Raw genomic sequence first — 17,192 nt, 5'->3', positions numbered from 1 at the left:
TTCACCCATGGTGTAAGTGTAAAACTAACACAAATTGTCCTCTGACCCCCATGTGCACCACGGGAAGCCCCCCACAAATAAATACATAAATACATGTAATTGTTAAAAATTAAAGAATCTCAGAATGCACACGCTCTACCCTCCCGAGCCTGTGCCTAGGCAGGCCTTGAGACCAACCTGGTTTGTGGCATGTCCTCCCCTGACCTGCTGCCCCTCCAGAGACAGGTCCCCTACTTTGAAATAGAGCCAAGAATCCAGAGAGATTCCTCAGACATCCCAGTGGTCAAGCCTTTGGGAAATCTCAGGAGACCCAGAGGCCTTTTCCTGAGGTAAAAATGTCCTGAGATATTTACTTCTGTTCCTTGAGGCCTGAGTGTATCGGACACAACTGTGTCGCAGTGTACATACATGCATGTGCATGTGTGTACACGTGTGCATAAGGGTCAGAGGTCAACACTGGTCCTCAACCACCTTCCACCTGATTTTTTGAGACAGGGTATCTCACAGTGCCTGGGGCCCCACCCATCTCTGCTTCCCCATGCTGGGACGACTACAGGCCCACACTACAGGCCCATCTTTTTTACATGGACGCTAGGGATCGAATTCATGTCTGCATGCAAGCATTTACCACTAGGTCATCTCTCAAGATCCTTAATCCTCACTGTGTCCAGGCAAGGGGCCTCCATGGCCTCTCCAGCTGCTGCTGAAGATGGGACTGTATAGTAGGAACTACAACAGCTTTCTAGTATCACATGACTAGGGCATTCCAGGCTGGGCACAACGAGAGCAGGGAAACACCCAAGCAGCCTCCTCTCACATTCCCCCACAGCCAGTGCCCCTGCCAATCAGAGGACTGGCATGGCCCAGCATGAGCACGGCTGGCTATCAGCTCCAAGAAGAGAGTTGCTCCTCAATCCCCAGCAAGGATAGAGCCCAACACACACTTCACTTAACAGCTAAAGGCCAGGGTCTTGTCTGCCCAGGAAAAAGGCAGGGCCAACAATTCCGTTGCCCAACTCTAGCCTTCCCAGGGAAGAAACAGGCTAGCTGCCAACCCATGTGGCCACCTGAGAGCCTTCGTGAGCGGGAGAAGAGCCTGGGCACCTGCCCACATGCACATCTGGTCCCGCGGTAATTGGGCAAGGCTGGCAGTCTCCGCTCTGATTTATCCGGCTGCCAGCACCAAGCTGATGGGGCACAGCTGTTTGAGTTAGGTAGGAGGCGGGCAAAATAGAGCTAGAGGAACCCAGAGAATATGGCCAGACAGGCTCTGGGGAGTCCCCCAGGATCCCCTCCTCTGGGCCCATTACCCACAGTTTCATGTATGGCTCTCTCAGGTGACATGGGGGCTCCGCGGGAACACCAAGCATGGGGTGAGCATTCTGCCCGCGATGTTCTGGAACCCTAACAGCTCCAAGTGAAGAGACACACAGGCCCTCGCTCATCCCCCCAGGTTCAAGATGGCAGATAGTTCCCATCAGGTATCAATTCCTTCAAGGAGACTCTGGAAACAAGCCTACTCAGAGACTCCATCAGTGTCTGACCTGTGAGGGCCTCCTCGGGTGTGACCTGTGTATCAGGAAACCCTAAGACCCTAGGGGAGATAGAAGACTCCACACCCCACTGCAGAGGCTACACTCCAGGGCTAGCCTTGTGTAAGTAACATGGGACAGACCCCAACAGCCTCCTCTCCACAGATTCTGTCTTTCACACCGAGGCCCATGGTAACTCCCAGTCCTTCATTATTTCCCTAAAATACAAGGCATGTTCAAGCCCTACTCTGAAGGGTAATTTTTTTAATACACAGGAAAGCTGGACAGTGCATGCCTTTAATCCCACCACTCAGGAGGCAGGCGGATCTCTAAGTTCAAGGCCAGCCTGGTCTACAGAGTGAGTTCCAGGACAGCCAGAGCTACACAGAGAAAAACTGTCTCAAAAAAATAAATAAATAAAAAAGTAATACATGGGAGATTGCAGAGATGGCTCAGCAGTTAAGAGCACTGACTGCTCATCCAGAGGCCTAGGTTCAATTCCCAGCATCCATATGGCAGCTCACAACCCTCTGTAACTTCAGTTCCAGGGGCATCTGATGCCCTCTTCTGGTCTCTGTGGGTATTACATACATGTGATGCACACACATACATGCCAGCAAAAAACCCATATATATAAAATAAAAAATGAGTAAATCTCCAAAAGATAAATAAACTTTAAGTAGTACATGGCTTCATTCTTTATCCTGATCAGAGACTGGGTGCAGCCTCACTCTGTAGCAGAAGTGAGAGCCTTTCTTACTTTTCCTTGGTTCTGGTCTCCAGGTCCCCACCTGACTCCACCTCTGGCACACACATCCACCCTGTGTCCACCCCCACACCCTCCCCCCTGCCCCCTGCTCTGAGCTCCAAGCCTTACTCGACTGTTTCAGCCTCTTCTTCTGTCCATATAACCCCACCTCCAAGAACTGAAATTGAGATCCAGGTGCCACCATTGCCTGGAGCCACCAGGGCTCCAAGAACGAAACCCTCCAAGTCTGTCATGGTCTCCCTCGCCCTGCGACAGGCCTCATCACCCATAGCAATAGTCTCAATGTCCCCTCCAGAACTCACATTGAAACTTAATGGTCACTGTAACAGGTCTAGATGACTCCTTTAAGAGACAACTAATCCAAGCTCTATCCTGCTTCCTGCCTTCTCCATATTGATCTGACTACTTAGAATATGGATCCCCTGGGCCCTCTGGGGTCTCTGTCCTTCTTGCTATGTGGCTTTCTGTTTAATGCCACCTCCTCCGAGGGGCCCTCTCTGCACCCACTAACCGTGCGGTCCCCACTTCCACGCCTGCCGCATCTCTGCTCTATGCTCTCCCTCCTCGGTGCTGAGGTCCTGCCCGTCTTTGTCCCCTAAACGGAAGGCTGCCTGAGGTGGGAACCTCGTCCGTCCTGGTCACCAATGCACTCCCAGCTCTAGCATACAGAGATGACCTGCGAACGGACAGATGAATAAAGGAATGAACGATGAACTTACATCGCATGGGTGGCTCTTTCAGCTCTTAGAGCCCCAGTCTACAGCCCAGCCCGCACGGCTCCTGCGACTATTTATCTGTGCTGGGTCCCACGCTCGCTCGCCCGGCCCAGAGCTCAGGGTCCTCATCTGCTTGGGAGATGCTCCAGATGGAGGGGTGGGCTCTGCCAGGACATAAGGGACAAGTGACGGATGGGGTAGGGGCGAGCTTCCTGGTGGTTAATACCACAGAGACTGTCATCATGTCGGACCGACCCCTCTATTGGCTGTCATTCTGGAAGACCTGTCTGGGCTTCTATCTCCTGTGAAATTCTGTTCTAATCACTATTGCAAGAAGTGCAGCTAAACACAAGAAGAGCATCGTGGGCAAGTGAGAGGGCGGGATGACCCCGGAGCATCCCAGGATAAGGGCAGTCGCCACCAAAGTCAGCACTGGCCTGGTGGCATCATCTCGGGCACAGTCCCGAGTCAGGCCTTCAACAGATGAGGTTGCTGGCATTCTCTATAATAAAATAATGGAATTTTCCACCCCATGACCCATGCGGGTCTTTCACAAGCACCCTTTCTAGGCCCCTGGGTCATTCAGCTGGACTGAGATGCTGAGCCTCTCCAGCTGCAGTGGGCGCTACCTGGGCACTGGTTCTCCCAGGCTAGGCAGGGCCGCCACAGTTACCATGTGCCAGGTCCACTCACCTGCAGGCTGAGGGCCCGGGAGGAGAAGGCAGGGACGCAGCAGGCCAGGATGGGGCACCAGAATGGGGCTTTGCTTTTCCTGTCCTCGTCAGGACACAGCCATCCTGGCTGGTTCTCCTCCCCTGCAGCGAGAGGAAGGGGGTGGGCAGAGCTAGTGAGTGTGAGCCCCAGCAGGTAGTAACTGACCCTCAGCCCTGAGCGTCACCACAGACCTCAGCAGGCCGGGTCCCATGGTGACCTTCTGCCCTGATCAGTGCCCCACCCCACATGCCTGTTGGTCTGAGATGAAGCCCAGCCTCAGTCTATGGAGTTGGCTCTGGACCACAGGATCTGGGACACCTGAGAACAGAATCCCAGCCTGACTCTACTATTGAGCAACCTGTGAGGACACCCCAACCTCTCGAGCCTCAATTCCTCTGCTGGTGGGCAGGGGAGAGGGTCAGTAGATAAAGTACTTGCTGGGCAATCATGGGGACCTGAGCTCAGATCCCTGGTACCCATGTAAAAGCTGGGTGTGAAAGTGAGAACCCGAAACCCCAGGACAGCAGGTAGAGACGGACAGACAGACAGACAGATCTTAGGGGCTCCATGACCATCGAGTTTAGCCAACAAACGAATGAATGAATAAATAAAATAATGAATAAATAAACAAACAAATAATTGCGATCCAAATTCAAAGAGAGACCTTGCTTCAAGAGTCAAGGGGAAGAGTGACAGAGGAAAGGCATACAATCTCAACTTCGGGCCTTCACATATGCCTATGCAGGTGAGTTCAGTCATATATACACATGCATCACACATAAAAGAAAGGAAAGGAGAAATGAGGAGGGGAGACCGTGAGGCTCTAGATGTGGCTCAGTTGGTGGAGCATTCACCCAACATGCAAGAGGCCCTGGGTTCCATCCCCAGTGAGGAATGGACCAGGTGTGGAGGTACACACCCACAGTCCAGTCCTCAGAAATGGAGGCAGGAGGATCAAACGTTCAAGGTCATCCTTAGCTACATAGTGAGGTCCAGGTCTGGACCACGTGCGGTTGTCTGTGCAGGAGAGCGGGGTTGATAACCATGCCTTCACTGTGTTAGAACAAGACATGAAAAGTTCCTTGTTTACAAGAACTGAGTCAGATGCCTTGGGCTTAACATTAAAGAAGTGGGAGGCAAATCTATCCCAGCTTTTGCACTTGACGCTGAGGAGGGCAGCCGGGGCTCTCCTCACGGGTAGCCTCCTCTGAGGAGCCCTTTCTGACCCCCCTTGCTATGGCAACCTCCTTTGGAGACTCACTGAAGACTCTGACTCATTTCCCTCGGTGTCTTCACACTCATCTGAAAGCAGAGACCAGTCTGTGATTCTGAGCTTTGATTTTTCCCTGGATGGACTCTAGGAGGCACCATCTCTCAGGACGCTGGACAGCCAGGTCACCCAAGATGAACAACGGAACCCTTCAGTTCACCACACCAGGCATTTCTGGATGTTGCCTTTTTGGATCTTATCACATTTCCCAACACCCATCAGTGTGTGTGTGTGTGTGTGTGTGTGTATTCATGCATGTGTGTGTGTCTGTCAGGCATTCCAGGACAAGCGTTCCACAGCTAAGCTGCATCTCACCTATTTATATACACGAGGCACACACACTTGATTAAGGAAGGGGCTTTGTTTCCTGTGTTTCTGCCCAACCCAGGGCTAATGGAAATGACCTGACCGTGTCAAAGGTCAACTGTGCTAAACTGCGAAGTGTGGGAGGTCAGAGGTTAAATGCAGTTTCCCCTTCAGACGTGTTCAACTCAAGATGAATTCAGGAGGCATGATCTACTGTAACTGAAAGCTAGCTCTGCTCTTCCACGGGCTTCTCTGTTCCTGTGTGTGTGCCTGTGTGTGAGCCTGCGTGTGAGCCTGTGTGTGCACCCGTGTGTGAGCCTGTGTGTGCGCCCCTGTGTGTGAGTGCATGCACGTGGGGGCAGGAGGTTCTCTGTAACACCAATGACCGGTGAGGGCCAAAATTTTCCCTCCACGCCCTTCCTACACAACCACGCACACAGAACCAGCCATTCTACAGACCACGCACCAATAACCAGGGGCAACCTGAACATAATCTTTCTCCTGGAGCCTGATTTTGCATGGGTGTCTAACATATCCCGTCAATATGACTCCCTTTTGTGAAAGAAACGATGCCAGGCTGACATGTGCAAGGAGGAACCACCCCCCGAGAGTGGCCCTGCCCAAAGCCCAGCTGGGCCAGAGGAGATGGAGTGAAACACGCAGGTGACCATGCCTTGAAAATCTGGACGCTTCCTTTAACACACAAAGGCTGGCTGGTTACCCCGAGGGGTCCTACCCCTGCCTAAAGGGCTCAGCACTGACTATGTTTCCTAATGGGCCCAGAAAAGATCCTTCACACTCCAGACCCTGGAAACTGCCCCATAAAACCCAGCCTTGCCACGGAAAAGAGGGAGTGGAAAAGCCAGAGTGTGAGAGACCCACCAGACACAGGACAACTTCAGGGCAATACACACCAAATACTCCATCCTTGCATCCTCCCTCTGAGGACCTCCATCCCCTCTACGCTGGGGAAGCTAAAATGAAGACTCTATGCCACGGGGCATGTCACACAGCTTGCCCAGGCCACCGTGGGAAATGGGCCACCCTGCAGCCTCTCAGTTAAGGCCCAGTGGTAAATAAACAAGACACAATTCGAGATGCCCTCAGGGAACTCACAACCAAACAGACCCTCCCCTGCTGGGCAGGAGACCCGTGGCGCTCACCCACCTGACAGCCAGACAGGTGAACGCATGGCCCCCACCCCCAAACCTCACTCCAACTCCTCCCTCCCTCCTTTCCCCTGCACACCCACAGCCCATCACGCCTTGGCAATTTATTACACATATATTTTTAACGATCTGACCTTCTCCTTCCAGATGGCGCCTTTCTTGCATGCCACTGGGAACATTAAGAGAAAATGGCGTCGAGGCTCCCCATCTGCCACCGCCATTGTTCCTGTCACAAACCAGAGCGGCGGTGGCCACTGAACACTGAAAGCCCACTTGGGGTAAGTGACATTCAGGAGAGGCACTGACGGCACAGCCGTGATTCCAGCTGGTGCTAAGCAGAGGCTTATTTAGGGCCGTGTTTGTCAGCGCTCGCTCCTGGAGCTCCAGAGTCACTGAGCTGAACCCCCCCTCTTCCCAGGAACCATCTCCAGTCTGCTAGAATCACCCTAGGTACAACCTAACCCAGCCATCAGCTCACTGCATGACACTGAACCTGTTGCCTCGTCTAGAAATAGGGACAGAATTCCAGTCGTCTGAAGTTGTTGGGGAGCCTAGAAAGAATACATACGAGGCACAGGATATACCAGGCCCTGGAGAAAGAGTGGCCATTTCTAGTCACCGCCCTTCCTTTGAACACCATGGCAAGGGGCCGAGCCACCTCTAGCCTGCTCTGTGCTCAGCTTCCAGGGTGAGGTGTTCACCATCGCGGACCCACTTCTCTCAAAGTTTCCAGAACCACAGCTGTCTTCAAGACCCTGTCACACGCCCCTAATTAGTCACCGTCACAGTGGCCAAGTCAGGCATCCTTCCTCTAAGCCATGTCGATGCCATCCAGGGAAGCCAACTGAAGGCCACAACTTCCCAGCTGGGATGTAGAGTCTTGTCCCCCATCCCAAAGAACAAGGCAACCATATCCAGAGAGCTTGAGAAAGCGGTTCTCAACCTGTGGGTCATGATCCCTTTTGGGAGGGCTGAAGGACCCTTTTACAGGGGTCACCTAAGACCATCAGAAAACACAGATATTTACATTACAATTCACAACAGTAACAAAATCACAGTTATGAACCAGCAACAAAAATGGTTTTACGGTTAGGGGGTCACCACAACATGAGGAACTGCATTAAAGGGTCACAGCGTTAGGAAGGTTGAGAACCACTGGCTTCGGGATCCCAGCCCTGGGGTGGTTTGCAGGGTTAATGGAGATAGATTTAGGACACGGTCCAAGGCTTCCCAGGCCGCATGCTCAGGAGGAGGTAGGCATCAGTGGTGGGTAGCTGCCAAGACGGGGTTGGGAGATCAGACCAGAAATGAGAGGCAGGGAGGCCGCCAGGTTGCATGCAGACCCCTGGCCCAAACCTCCGATGCTGCTGTGAGTATGGGCATGGGTAGGGCTTGTCACACCCAGACCGTCTCTGGAGAGCTGTCAGTGGGAGAGGTTCTGGAGCCTGAGAATATGAGGACCAGAAGAGTACAGCCTTGAGAACTGGGGTGCAGGACCCCGAGAGCCCCAACCTTTCCTTTCTTATCTGGAGCCTTCCCTGTGCACCATCTACCAAGTCTATGAATGGAGGCTACCAGCTATGATGCGTGGGAAGGGACTGTGACCCAGCTCTGTACAATTGTGTGAGGCTCTACTCCCAGATGCAGGGCTGCCCCCACATCCCAAGCACTCTCACCAGAACCCCATCACCTAAAGCACCTGCATGGTCCTTACTCTCTGATTCCCCCAGGGCTGGAAGCTAAACAGCTTGCAGGACAACCCAGCTCAGAAGCCTTGGAACTATGAACCTAACAAGGCCATCTGGCCCCAAGTCACATGGTGTAAGACCTGTCCCTAGTCACCTTCTGAACCTTCTAGGGCACCCGAGACCCTACGAACAATGAACAAGGGCCCTTCGAGATCTAGTCTGGTCATGGGTGGGAAAACTGGGGCTCAGGGAGAAGGTTGCCTTTCCCAGGACCATGGGGTAACGCTAAATCAAAGTCTCTCCCGTCCCTCTCCTTTCTCAGTCTTCAGATTACCATCCTGGCTCGCTATACACAGAAGAAAATTAAATATAATACAGGAGTGCCACATCTTTAACATGGTTCTGCTCCTTGCACACCTACACACACACACACACACACACACACACACACACACACACAAACAAACAAAAAATGCAGCAAAATGAAAAGAAACCATTCAAGCCCCCAGGAGACCCAGGCATTCAGATGTAATTTCAAATGATTGCCCTACTGAGGTTGCCAAGCAAAGCTGTGTGAAGATATGGCGGTCCACAGGCTGCCCAGGCACCTGCTTCAGTCAGTGCCAGGCCCAGCACACCAGTCCAGCTCTGCAGAGCATCAGGTTCAAACAGGAAGTCCATTTTCCTGGAAAGCCTAGCCCAGGAGCTTGGACCTGTGTCCCAAGTACTCAGGAAGCTGACCTGGGAGGATGGTGAGTTCAAAGCCTGCCTGGGTCACAGAGTAAATTCAGCTCAAGGAGGCCCGGCTCCTAGTGGAAGGAGAAGGAATACTGAGGGCATTACACAGGGCAAACGCCTCCCTAGAGCGTGTGACACCCTAGTTCCCTCCTGACAGCGGAAGGGAAGGAAGAGGGGAAGGAGGAGGGAAGGAAGGAGGAAATAAAAGGGAAGGAAGAGGGTTAGGGGAACAGGAAGACAGAAGGCCCCTAGGGAGGAGGGGGGCAGGGAGCAGGAGCAGGGAGGCAGGGGAGGTGGGAGGGGGCAGAAGGGCAGGCCGGCAGGGAGACTGGGAGGGAGGAAGGGCTTACCCTGGGTCTGTCCAACACTGAAGTCATGTATAATAGGGAAGGCAGTGTGTTCCCACCTCCAAGGCCCAGTAGGGGAACCCCCTCAGCCCTTCCAAGGGTCAGATCACATGGTACAGCTCTCAAAGCCCTCCCTCCACCCTCTGTGGACAAGGCAGAGTTCTAAGCTACACCAGGCCTAGCCTAGGACACTGACCAAGCTGGGACAGCTCCTCCAGAGCCACACCCCCTTCCCCACCCCATCCCCCTCTGCATCTGCTCCTCCAAGGCCCTGTGCACAGCAGCAGAATGGCTCACTTGGATGGAAACCCAACTGCGACCTCCCAGGTTCCCACGTTTCAGTGAAAACCTTCAGGGCACAACCAGAGCACAGGCCTCCTCCTGCACACCCTGCAAGCCTCATCCCTGCCCTACAGAACACCACTACTACCTACTTCTTTGACTTCCTCACCCCCATGCCCTGCCCTCTCTGGCCACTGTGAACCAGCTGCCCCAAGACCTGCACACTTGTGATGCACACGCCTGCATCACTTGGCCCAGATCTTCCCATGGCTATTCCCTGGTGCAGCCCTCACACTCAGTGACAGCCACATGGCCCCACTTCACCATCCGGCACCTCACTTAATGTCCACCTGTCCAGCTCAAACTGAAGTTCCTCAAGAGCAGAAGGCCTTCTGAGTTTTGCCAGAGGATGGCTCAGTCCATAAGGTACCTGCCTTACAAGCACAAGTTCCATTATTCCCAAAGGACACATTAAAAAAGGGGGGGGGGAACCCCCGGTGTAGTGGCACAGACCTTTAATCCCAGCACATGGGAAACAGAGGCAGGTGGATCTCTGTAACTTCAAGGCCAGCCTGGTCTCCATAGTGAGGGAGTTCCAGGACAGCCAGGGCTGCATGGGGAGACCCTGGCTCGAAACAAACAAGTTGGGAACGGTTATCTGTGCTTGCAATTGCAGCATTTAAGTGAAAGAGGCAGAGATCCCTGGGGCTTGCTGGCCGTCCAGTCTAGCTCAGTTAATGAGCCCCAGAAACAAAGGCCTTGACTCCTGATTCAAAAATGTTTTCTAAATCTGTAGGAATGGCTGGAGAGATGGCTTTGAGGTCAAGAGCACCAGCTATTCTTCCAGAGGACCCAGGTTTGATTCTCAGCACCCGTATGATGGCTCACAACCATTTGTGACTTTAGTTCCAGGGGTTCTGATGGCTTTTTCTGGCCTCTGAGAACCCTGCATGCATGTGGTGCATAGACATAAAACCCATACATAAATATTAAAAAGTACATTTATGCACAGTAAAGATAAATAATGTGGGATTCCCGTCTGTATGCTGTGGATATGTTTTATTACCATTGGTTAATAAGGAAGCTGCTTTGGCCTATGGTAGGGCAGAATATAGCTAGGTGGGAAAACTAAACTGAATTCAGAGAAAAAGAAGGCAGATCCAGGGAGACGTCATGTAGCTACCGAAGGAGAAAGATGCCAAAACCTTACCAGTAAGGCACAGCCTCGTGGCGATACATAGATTAATAGAAACAGGTTAATTTAAGATATCAGAGCTAGTTAGGAATATGCCTGAGCCATTGGACAAGCAGTGCTGTAATTAATATAGTTTTTATATGATTGTTCGAGTCTGGGAGGCCAGGAAATGAAGGCACAGTCTTTGTTTGTAGGTAAAGAAACAGTCCCAGTATCAGCTGGCTTTCTTTCATACAGAACTTCTGACTATCCAAGATGCCAAGTAGCAAAACCAACAGGAAAATGGCAGGGATAGGACAGAGGGACAGGGTGGTGGCCTGGGCTTCCGGGGGCACAATGCCCGGTATCTCAATCGTACATCTACCCCTTTCTGCTGTGTGACTTCACAAAAGTTACTGCACCTCTCTGGGCCTGAGTCCTCAATGATTAAAAAAAGAAGTTCTCAACAGCCCTACCTCAGGGAGCTTGTGAACAATGGTGTAGATGTATGTGGAAGTTTACAAGTATCTGCTACACCGGCAGCATTCTATAGTCACCCACTGACTACTCTGTATCAGTACTAACGGGTGCATAGGTGGAAACAGTCATATAAAGGTTTCCAGTTTATTTTTTGTTTATTTGAGTTTTTTAAGCCGCGGGTCTCCTGTAACCCAAACCGGTTCCAGCTTTGCTCTGCAGCTAAGACTAGACTTGAACTCCAAATCCTCCTGCCTCAGCCTCCCAAGTGCTAGGATTATTGCATATGCCACCATGCTGGGCACTAAGGAGGCCTTTGGCTAGGATCAGCTGAGTCCAGCCTGCTATTTATTTTCCTGTACTGAGATATCCTTCAGTGCCAACTGGGCACCGCCAGCGTGTGCTCTCCCACAGCTGGTCAGTAGGCAGGCAGCCGGCACCTCTGGACACCAGGAAGGCTTGGCACTCATCCCCTAGGCATTGCCCTCTCTGGGGCCCTGGTAGCTGCTAATTCACTCTGTGTCAAGTCGGAGGGGAGTTGAGAGAGAAAGAGACTGGTCCAAGGTTTGGAACTGAGCTCCAGGCATTTCTGCATGGTTTCACTCCCTCCCACTGGGAAATGCCCTTGCCTCACTGACCACCGTGGGCTCACACGCTCAACCTCCTTCCCTACAACTGCCCTGGGCTGTACTCACTGAGTCCGATCTTCGCCAGGTGCAACCTGTTGACCCAGGAAATCTTGCTCAGGGGGTTCGGTGTGATGAAGACCACCATGAAGCTGATGGGGCGGCCAGACCTGTGGAGGGCAAGATGAGACAGGACCCATGGGTGCCTGGCAGAGAAGCTCAGCTCCCCTGTAGGCCTCGGAAGGCCTTGGTTCACCGTGGTTCTTTTTTGAACCATGTTCCTAGAGGACTGTGGCCAGCACCTTGGGGGAACCTCCTCCCACTCTCTGTGATGGGCAGGGGTACCTGGCTAGAGGACATAAGCCATTCTTGGTAGCCCAGTCCCAGACCTCCAACAGCCCTGGCTTTATGCCCAGCTAAGATCCTGGCATCACCACCTGCCAGCATTCCATGGAGGGGGAAAGGACCTCACGCTGTCTATCCCCAGCTCGTGGCACAGGGCAGTCACTCGGGAGATGGTTGCAGAGTGGACACACGCAGTAAGGAAAAGAGGAAGGAAGGAGGGAAGGAAGGAAGATAGAAGGAAGATGGGAGAGAGGGAGGGATGCAAGAATGGAGGGAGGGAGGGAGGGAGGGAGAGAGGGGACTGTCAATGGGAGAGAGGGATAGATAAGATGGTAGGAGGTGGCCTTGGAGCAGCTGGGACCCATTTAGAGTTCTGTAAGTGACCCAGGCACCCCGGGAGGTGGGCAGAGCTGTGTCTCTCACTCTAGGGTGCCGGGGAGAGAGAGGATGGGAACAGGGATGGGGACAACCTGGATTGGAGCCCAAACTGCATTCTCCCACACTCGATGCGAGGACCCTACTCTCCTCCTGCGTCTCTGCAGGAGCAGCTGCTCCCACACCCGAGCAGCAGTACTTCCCTACCCAGAACCCCCTCTGCAGGGACCCCACCTCCTTTCACAAACAAAGCCCCTGTTCTGAGCCTGGCCCTGGCCTCCTGACCTCAATTCCTGGTTTGTAAAGTGAGGCCATCAAGACACACCCTCCAGAGCTGGAGGAAGGCCAGCTCTCACTGCCCCAGTTCCTCGCTACCTCAGAATGGCTTCTGCCCAGAGAGAGAGGGACCAGCAGCTCCTGCGGAGGCTTTGTGAGCAGAGGACCTTGAACTGGGGAGGCTGGGTCTGTGAAGAGGATCTGGGGCCACAGGCTGAGGTGAGGAAGGAGGGAATGACTCGGTGGACTAACTGGAGACTGAGAATCTGAGTCTGCCAGCAGAGAACCAAGCTGACCCAGGGTGTCAGCAACATGTTCATCCATTCGTGCATTCTTTCCTAAATTCCTACTGTGTGCCAGGTGCTGGCCGGGGCACAGTCCACAGCAGGTGCGTACTCTCTCCTCACATCCTGAGTGCCTACTGTGTGCCAGGTGCTGGCAGTATGTGCCAGGTGCTGGCCAGGGCACGGTCCTCAGCAGGTGTGGACTCTCTCCTCACAGCAGTCCTGCCCCAGGCTCTCTCTCTCTGAGCACCCCCTTCCCTCCCAGATGCCCCCTCACTTGTCGGGCTTGCCGGGCAGGAGTAGCCTCAGGCGGCACTTGTTGGCTGAGTGGATCTCCTCCTCCTTCACTCGCATCAGCCTCTGCAGGGCTAAGCACCAGTCCTGGGCCACAGTCATGTTCAGGTTCTAGTGTGGGAGGAAAGGGGTCACCACCGTGTCCTGGCTTGCTCCAAACCACACAAGTCCTAACACAGTGACAGCACCCAGGGGAAGGGGATAGTCTAGCCACAGAGGAGGCAATCCCACCTATACTCAGGACTTCCTAGCCCTGGATGCGAGCCCACCCAGATGCCGCTTCCTCCAAGAGGGACATCCTCCTGACCAGAGGCTGTGCAACCTGGGGCAGAGGTCAGGGAGGAGCTGTAAGACCTCCAACTATCGCACAAAGTCAGACGTGTGCAAAGGCTTCTGGGAGGGTCAGGGGGTTCCTAGCCTTTACCACAGCTCCCTGCTCAGAGCCAAGGTGCACAGGAGCACCATGTAGGGACGCCCCCTCACCACTCCCGGGGCCACGCCCACCTGGTAAGTGCCATGCAGGGTACTGACAAGCAGGGTGATCTGCTCCACCACTGCCAAGTCCTTCTGCAGGTCCTGTAGCTCCTGGAAGAGGCGTGGCGGGCCCAGGTACACCTTGTCTGGTAGAGAAGACACCGGACTCAGCCTTGGGGCTGGGGGAGGTAAGCATCTGCCGACAGGGAAAAGTAAGCCATGTCCATAGAGAAGAGGCACTGGGAACGCTGGAGGAGATAGGACCAGGGAGAGAGGTCCCAGCAGAAGGAAGGTGTCGCACGTGGAATGGTGCCACAGTCGTACAGAGGCTCACAAGGGCCAAAAGACTATATCAGTCACGCTTGGAAAAACTGAGGCGCCTACACCAAGCCAGAATGCGACGGGTACGGCCAAGCCAGGGAAGAGCATGTGCAAAGGTACCGAGGTTGACAGCAGCCCATGAGCAGCAAACTGTTCAATGACATATGAGGGACCTGCTACGCAATGCAGGTAGGGTCCCTGCTCCTTTGGGTCTTGTGACCCAGGGGGGATGGGCAGACAGCAGGGGAGGGAAGAGCATTAGTCATTTGGTAGAAAATGCTTGGGAGAAAGGTACCAGTGTGACGAGCCCGTGGTGGGGACTGAGAGGGCCCAGAGCCCTGATGGTGGCACAAACAGAGGAGACACAGGGTGGGCAGAGACGTCCTTGAGTGCCACCTCAGGAACAGGGTGGCACACACTAAGCCATGGTTTCTCGGGCTATGTAAGGTGGCTGAGGCCTCTCTCTGGGTCACTGTGGGGGTTAAGAAGCAGTTGCACATCCCACACCCCCAGGATATGGTGACTTTGATGTCATATTCTGCTGCTTGGGGTCAGGGCTTTAGAGGACTTGGGGGCTGAGTGGGGAACCAGAGAAGAGCAGGGGCACACGGAATGGTGGCCATTCACTAGCAGATATAAAATGCCCAAAGGACGGATGCTGGTGGGAAGATGGAGCCCCACATAAGCAGCCCCATAGGATGTGGGCTGGGGACGGGGTGGGGAACCCACTCTTGGGAAAGCATGCTGTATCTATCCTGTGAGCAGTCTGGGTTCAACAACACAAAATGTCACCTGTCGTAACAAATTAATACTGCAGACAGGAATTTTATTTGCTGACTTATAGTGTTATTTTTATCCAGTTTGTGTTTTGTTTGGCTTTTACTGTTGTTCAAGGTCTAAAAGAGCATGCGTTAAATGCAAGAAGCTTTCTGTGTGTCCATATTTGCATAATAATATTAATAAAAAAACAACCTACGGCCAACCAAGAACCTACAGAGCCTCTCTCCTTTCAAGGGGGTCAAGCTTAAGGAACATGGCTGCAGAGGGACAGAGTGGGGGGACACAGGAGTTTCCATGGCAACAGCCTGGGGGTGGGCAAGAAGAAGGGAGTCGAATGGGGTTGAAGGCACCCAAGAGGGGCCGCCCCCCTCTCCCACCTCACTCACAGGTCTGGAAGGGGACACTGGTGCGGCCTCAGAGGGCCAGAACAGCTGTCGCAATCGTGCCTCAAAATTTCCCGAGTTTCGGGGGCCAGTGAGGCAAGCGCCCAGGCAGGGCTGTGGGCAGAGCGGTGGTGGGGAGGGGAAGCGAAACTCAAGTGCCTTGTACTGTGCGCAGGACTCTGCTCTGCCAGGCCTGCGGTTTAGTATCCCTGGGCCCAAGGCCCTGGCTGAAACCAAGGTTCCATGTACCAATTGTCAGTCGTGATGACGAATGCTGCCAACTTCACAGGATCTAGAATCGTCTAGGAGACACACCTCTGAGCTTTGTGAGGCGATTATGTTAACTGAAGTGGACAGACCCACTCTGAATGAATGTTGGCAGCACAGCCCCATGGGCTGGGGCCCTGGGCCGAATAGGAGCGAGCCAACCCAGCACCAACATTCACCTCTACTTGCTCCTGGACTATGAATGCGATGTGACTGGTTGCCACACACCTACCGCCATGCCCTTCCCAGAGTGAGGAATGTGGCAACCTCAGAAAACTCAGCCTGAGGCCTAGAGAGTCCATGATGGGGCTCTGGCCCAAGCTCGGGCCATCAGAGAGACTGGCATGGGAAGAGCAGGAAGGGCAGGCATCCTTGATTCAAACAGCAAGAAAGGCACGGACTGGGGAAGACCCTGCAGACAAAGGTGGTACACCCCCTTGCCAGGACCCCAGAGAGGCTAAGGAACCACATCAGAGGGGCACACGGGTCTCTACCCCTAGTGCATCAGAACAGTGAGGTGGTAGTAGCATACTACAAACATATACTCCATCTGAAATAACCTCAAGGGAAGGTACAGGGGGACTCAGGGGACAAAGGAGAAAAGCAGTCAGAGGCCACTGCAGTGGTCCAGATGTACAGTGGTGGTGACCAGTGTGCAGGCAGAGAGCAGAGAGGGAGATGCGACCAGGCAGGAGGCTCTGGCTTCTAAGTTGTTCCCGTCTTCCAAGAGTCTGAGAAGTTGGGTTAGGATGGGGAGACATGGGCCCAGGAAAGGACAGACAGACAGACCTGAGTTCCCTAGCACCCCTGGAGATCAGGGGTAAGAGGAGGATCTCTAGTTCCTCAACATACCAGGAGGCACAGCAGGAACAAACAGAAGGTCCCTGTCCAAGGTCCCACGGGAGGCAGTTAATTGTCAATTCACACCTGGCCTCTGTCGCTGTGTGAGCTGAGCATGAGGGACCCTAGCACCGGGTGGGGAATGTGCGCAGGGTGTGCAGCAGCAATGAGACCACAGGGACAAGCCTGTGCCCGTGAAGCCACAGATCTCCACTGAGGTACAATAGCAAGACCCTCCAGGCCCAGCCCCCACCAGCTTCTGGTCCCTGGCCCAGGTTATATGCTTAGCATGCGAGGGGCAGCAGCCAGGCAGTACTCACTCTGGGCCTGCCCTGCAGCCGTGGCCTTCTTGGCACCCGCGTGCTGGATGAGCAGATTGTCCTTGTCGTAGGCCCCGCCGTCCTGACCCACCTCCACGACCTGCACCTGGGGCAACGCTGTGTTCCACTTCACCACGTACTTGGGCCCCAGAGGCACCAGGCTGCTGATCTCTAGCTGGCCTCTGCGGGAGGGAAGAAGAGCACTGGAGAGCCTGACGCAGCCCAGCCCAGAGGCAACACAGCTCCAGCTCCCAGCACCTCAGCTTAGCCAGGCTCCAGACAGCCCAAGCAATGAGACCTCAGGCCCAATCCAAGCGAGACCACGCAGTGCAGGGAACCCACACCAAGGCATTGATTGCACCAGGTGCCCAGGCCCAGAACCAGCGCCACATGCCTGAGTCCCCGAGCCACAAGCTACCTACCTG

General features: G+C 53.9%; 1 protein-coding gene across 5 annotated transcripts in view; it reads right to left on the bottom strand.

Moving 5' to 3' along the window:
• The window catches only part of Arhgef10l (Rho guanine nucleotide exchange factor 10 like), a 149,573-nt gene that overhangs the window by 32,979 nt on the left and 99,402 nt on the right, over nt 1-17,192 (bottom strand). For all 5 annotated transcript variants that reach the window (XM_087906958.1, XM_087906959.1, XM_087906957.1 and 2 more), the window contains 5 exons: nt 16,768-16,949; nt 13,887-14,002; nt 13,366-13,493; nt 11,878-11,978; nt 3,711-3,832 (listed from right to left, as the gene is read on the bottom strand). In XM_087906958.1, coding sequence (XP_087763084.1) covers nt 3,711-3,832; nt 11,878-11,978; nt 13,366-13,493; nt 13,887-14,002; nt 16,768-16,949 — 649 coding nt within the window. The remainder of the gene's footprint in view (nt 1-3,710; nt 3,833-11,877; nt 11,979-13,365; nt 13,494-13,886; nt 14,003-16,767; nt 16,950-17,192) is intronic.

Source organism: Myodes glareolus, chromosome 6, assembly GCF_982192425.1.
Source record: "Myodes glareolus chromosome 6, mMyoGla1.1, whole genome shotgun sequence".
Taxonomy (NCBI): Eukaryota; Metazoa; Chordata; class Mammalia; order Rodentia; family Cricetidae; genus Myodes; species Myodes glareolus.
Note: the sequence above shows the minus strand (reverse complement) of the source record. Positions and strands in the feature narration are given on the sequence as shown.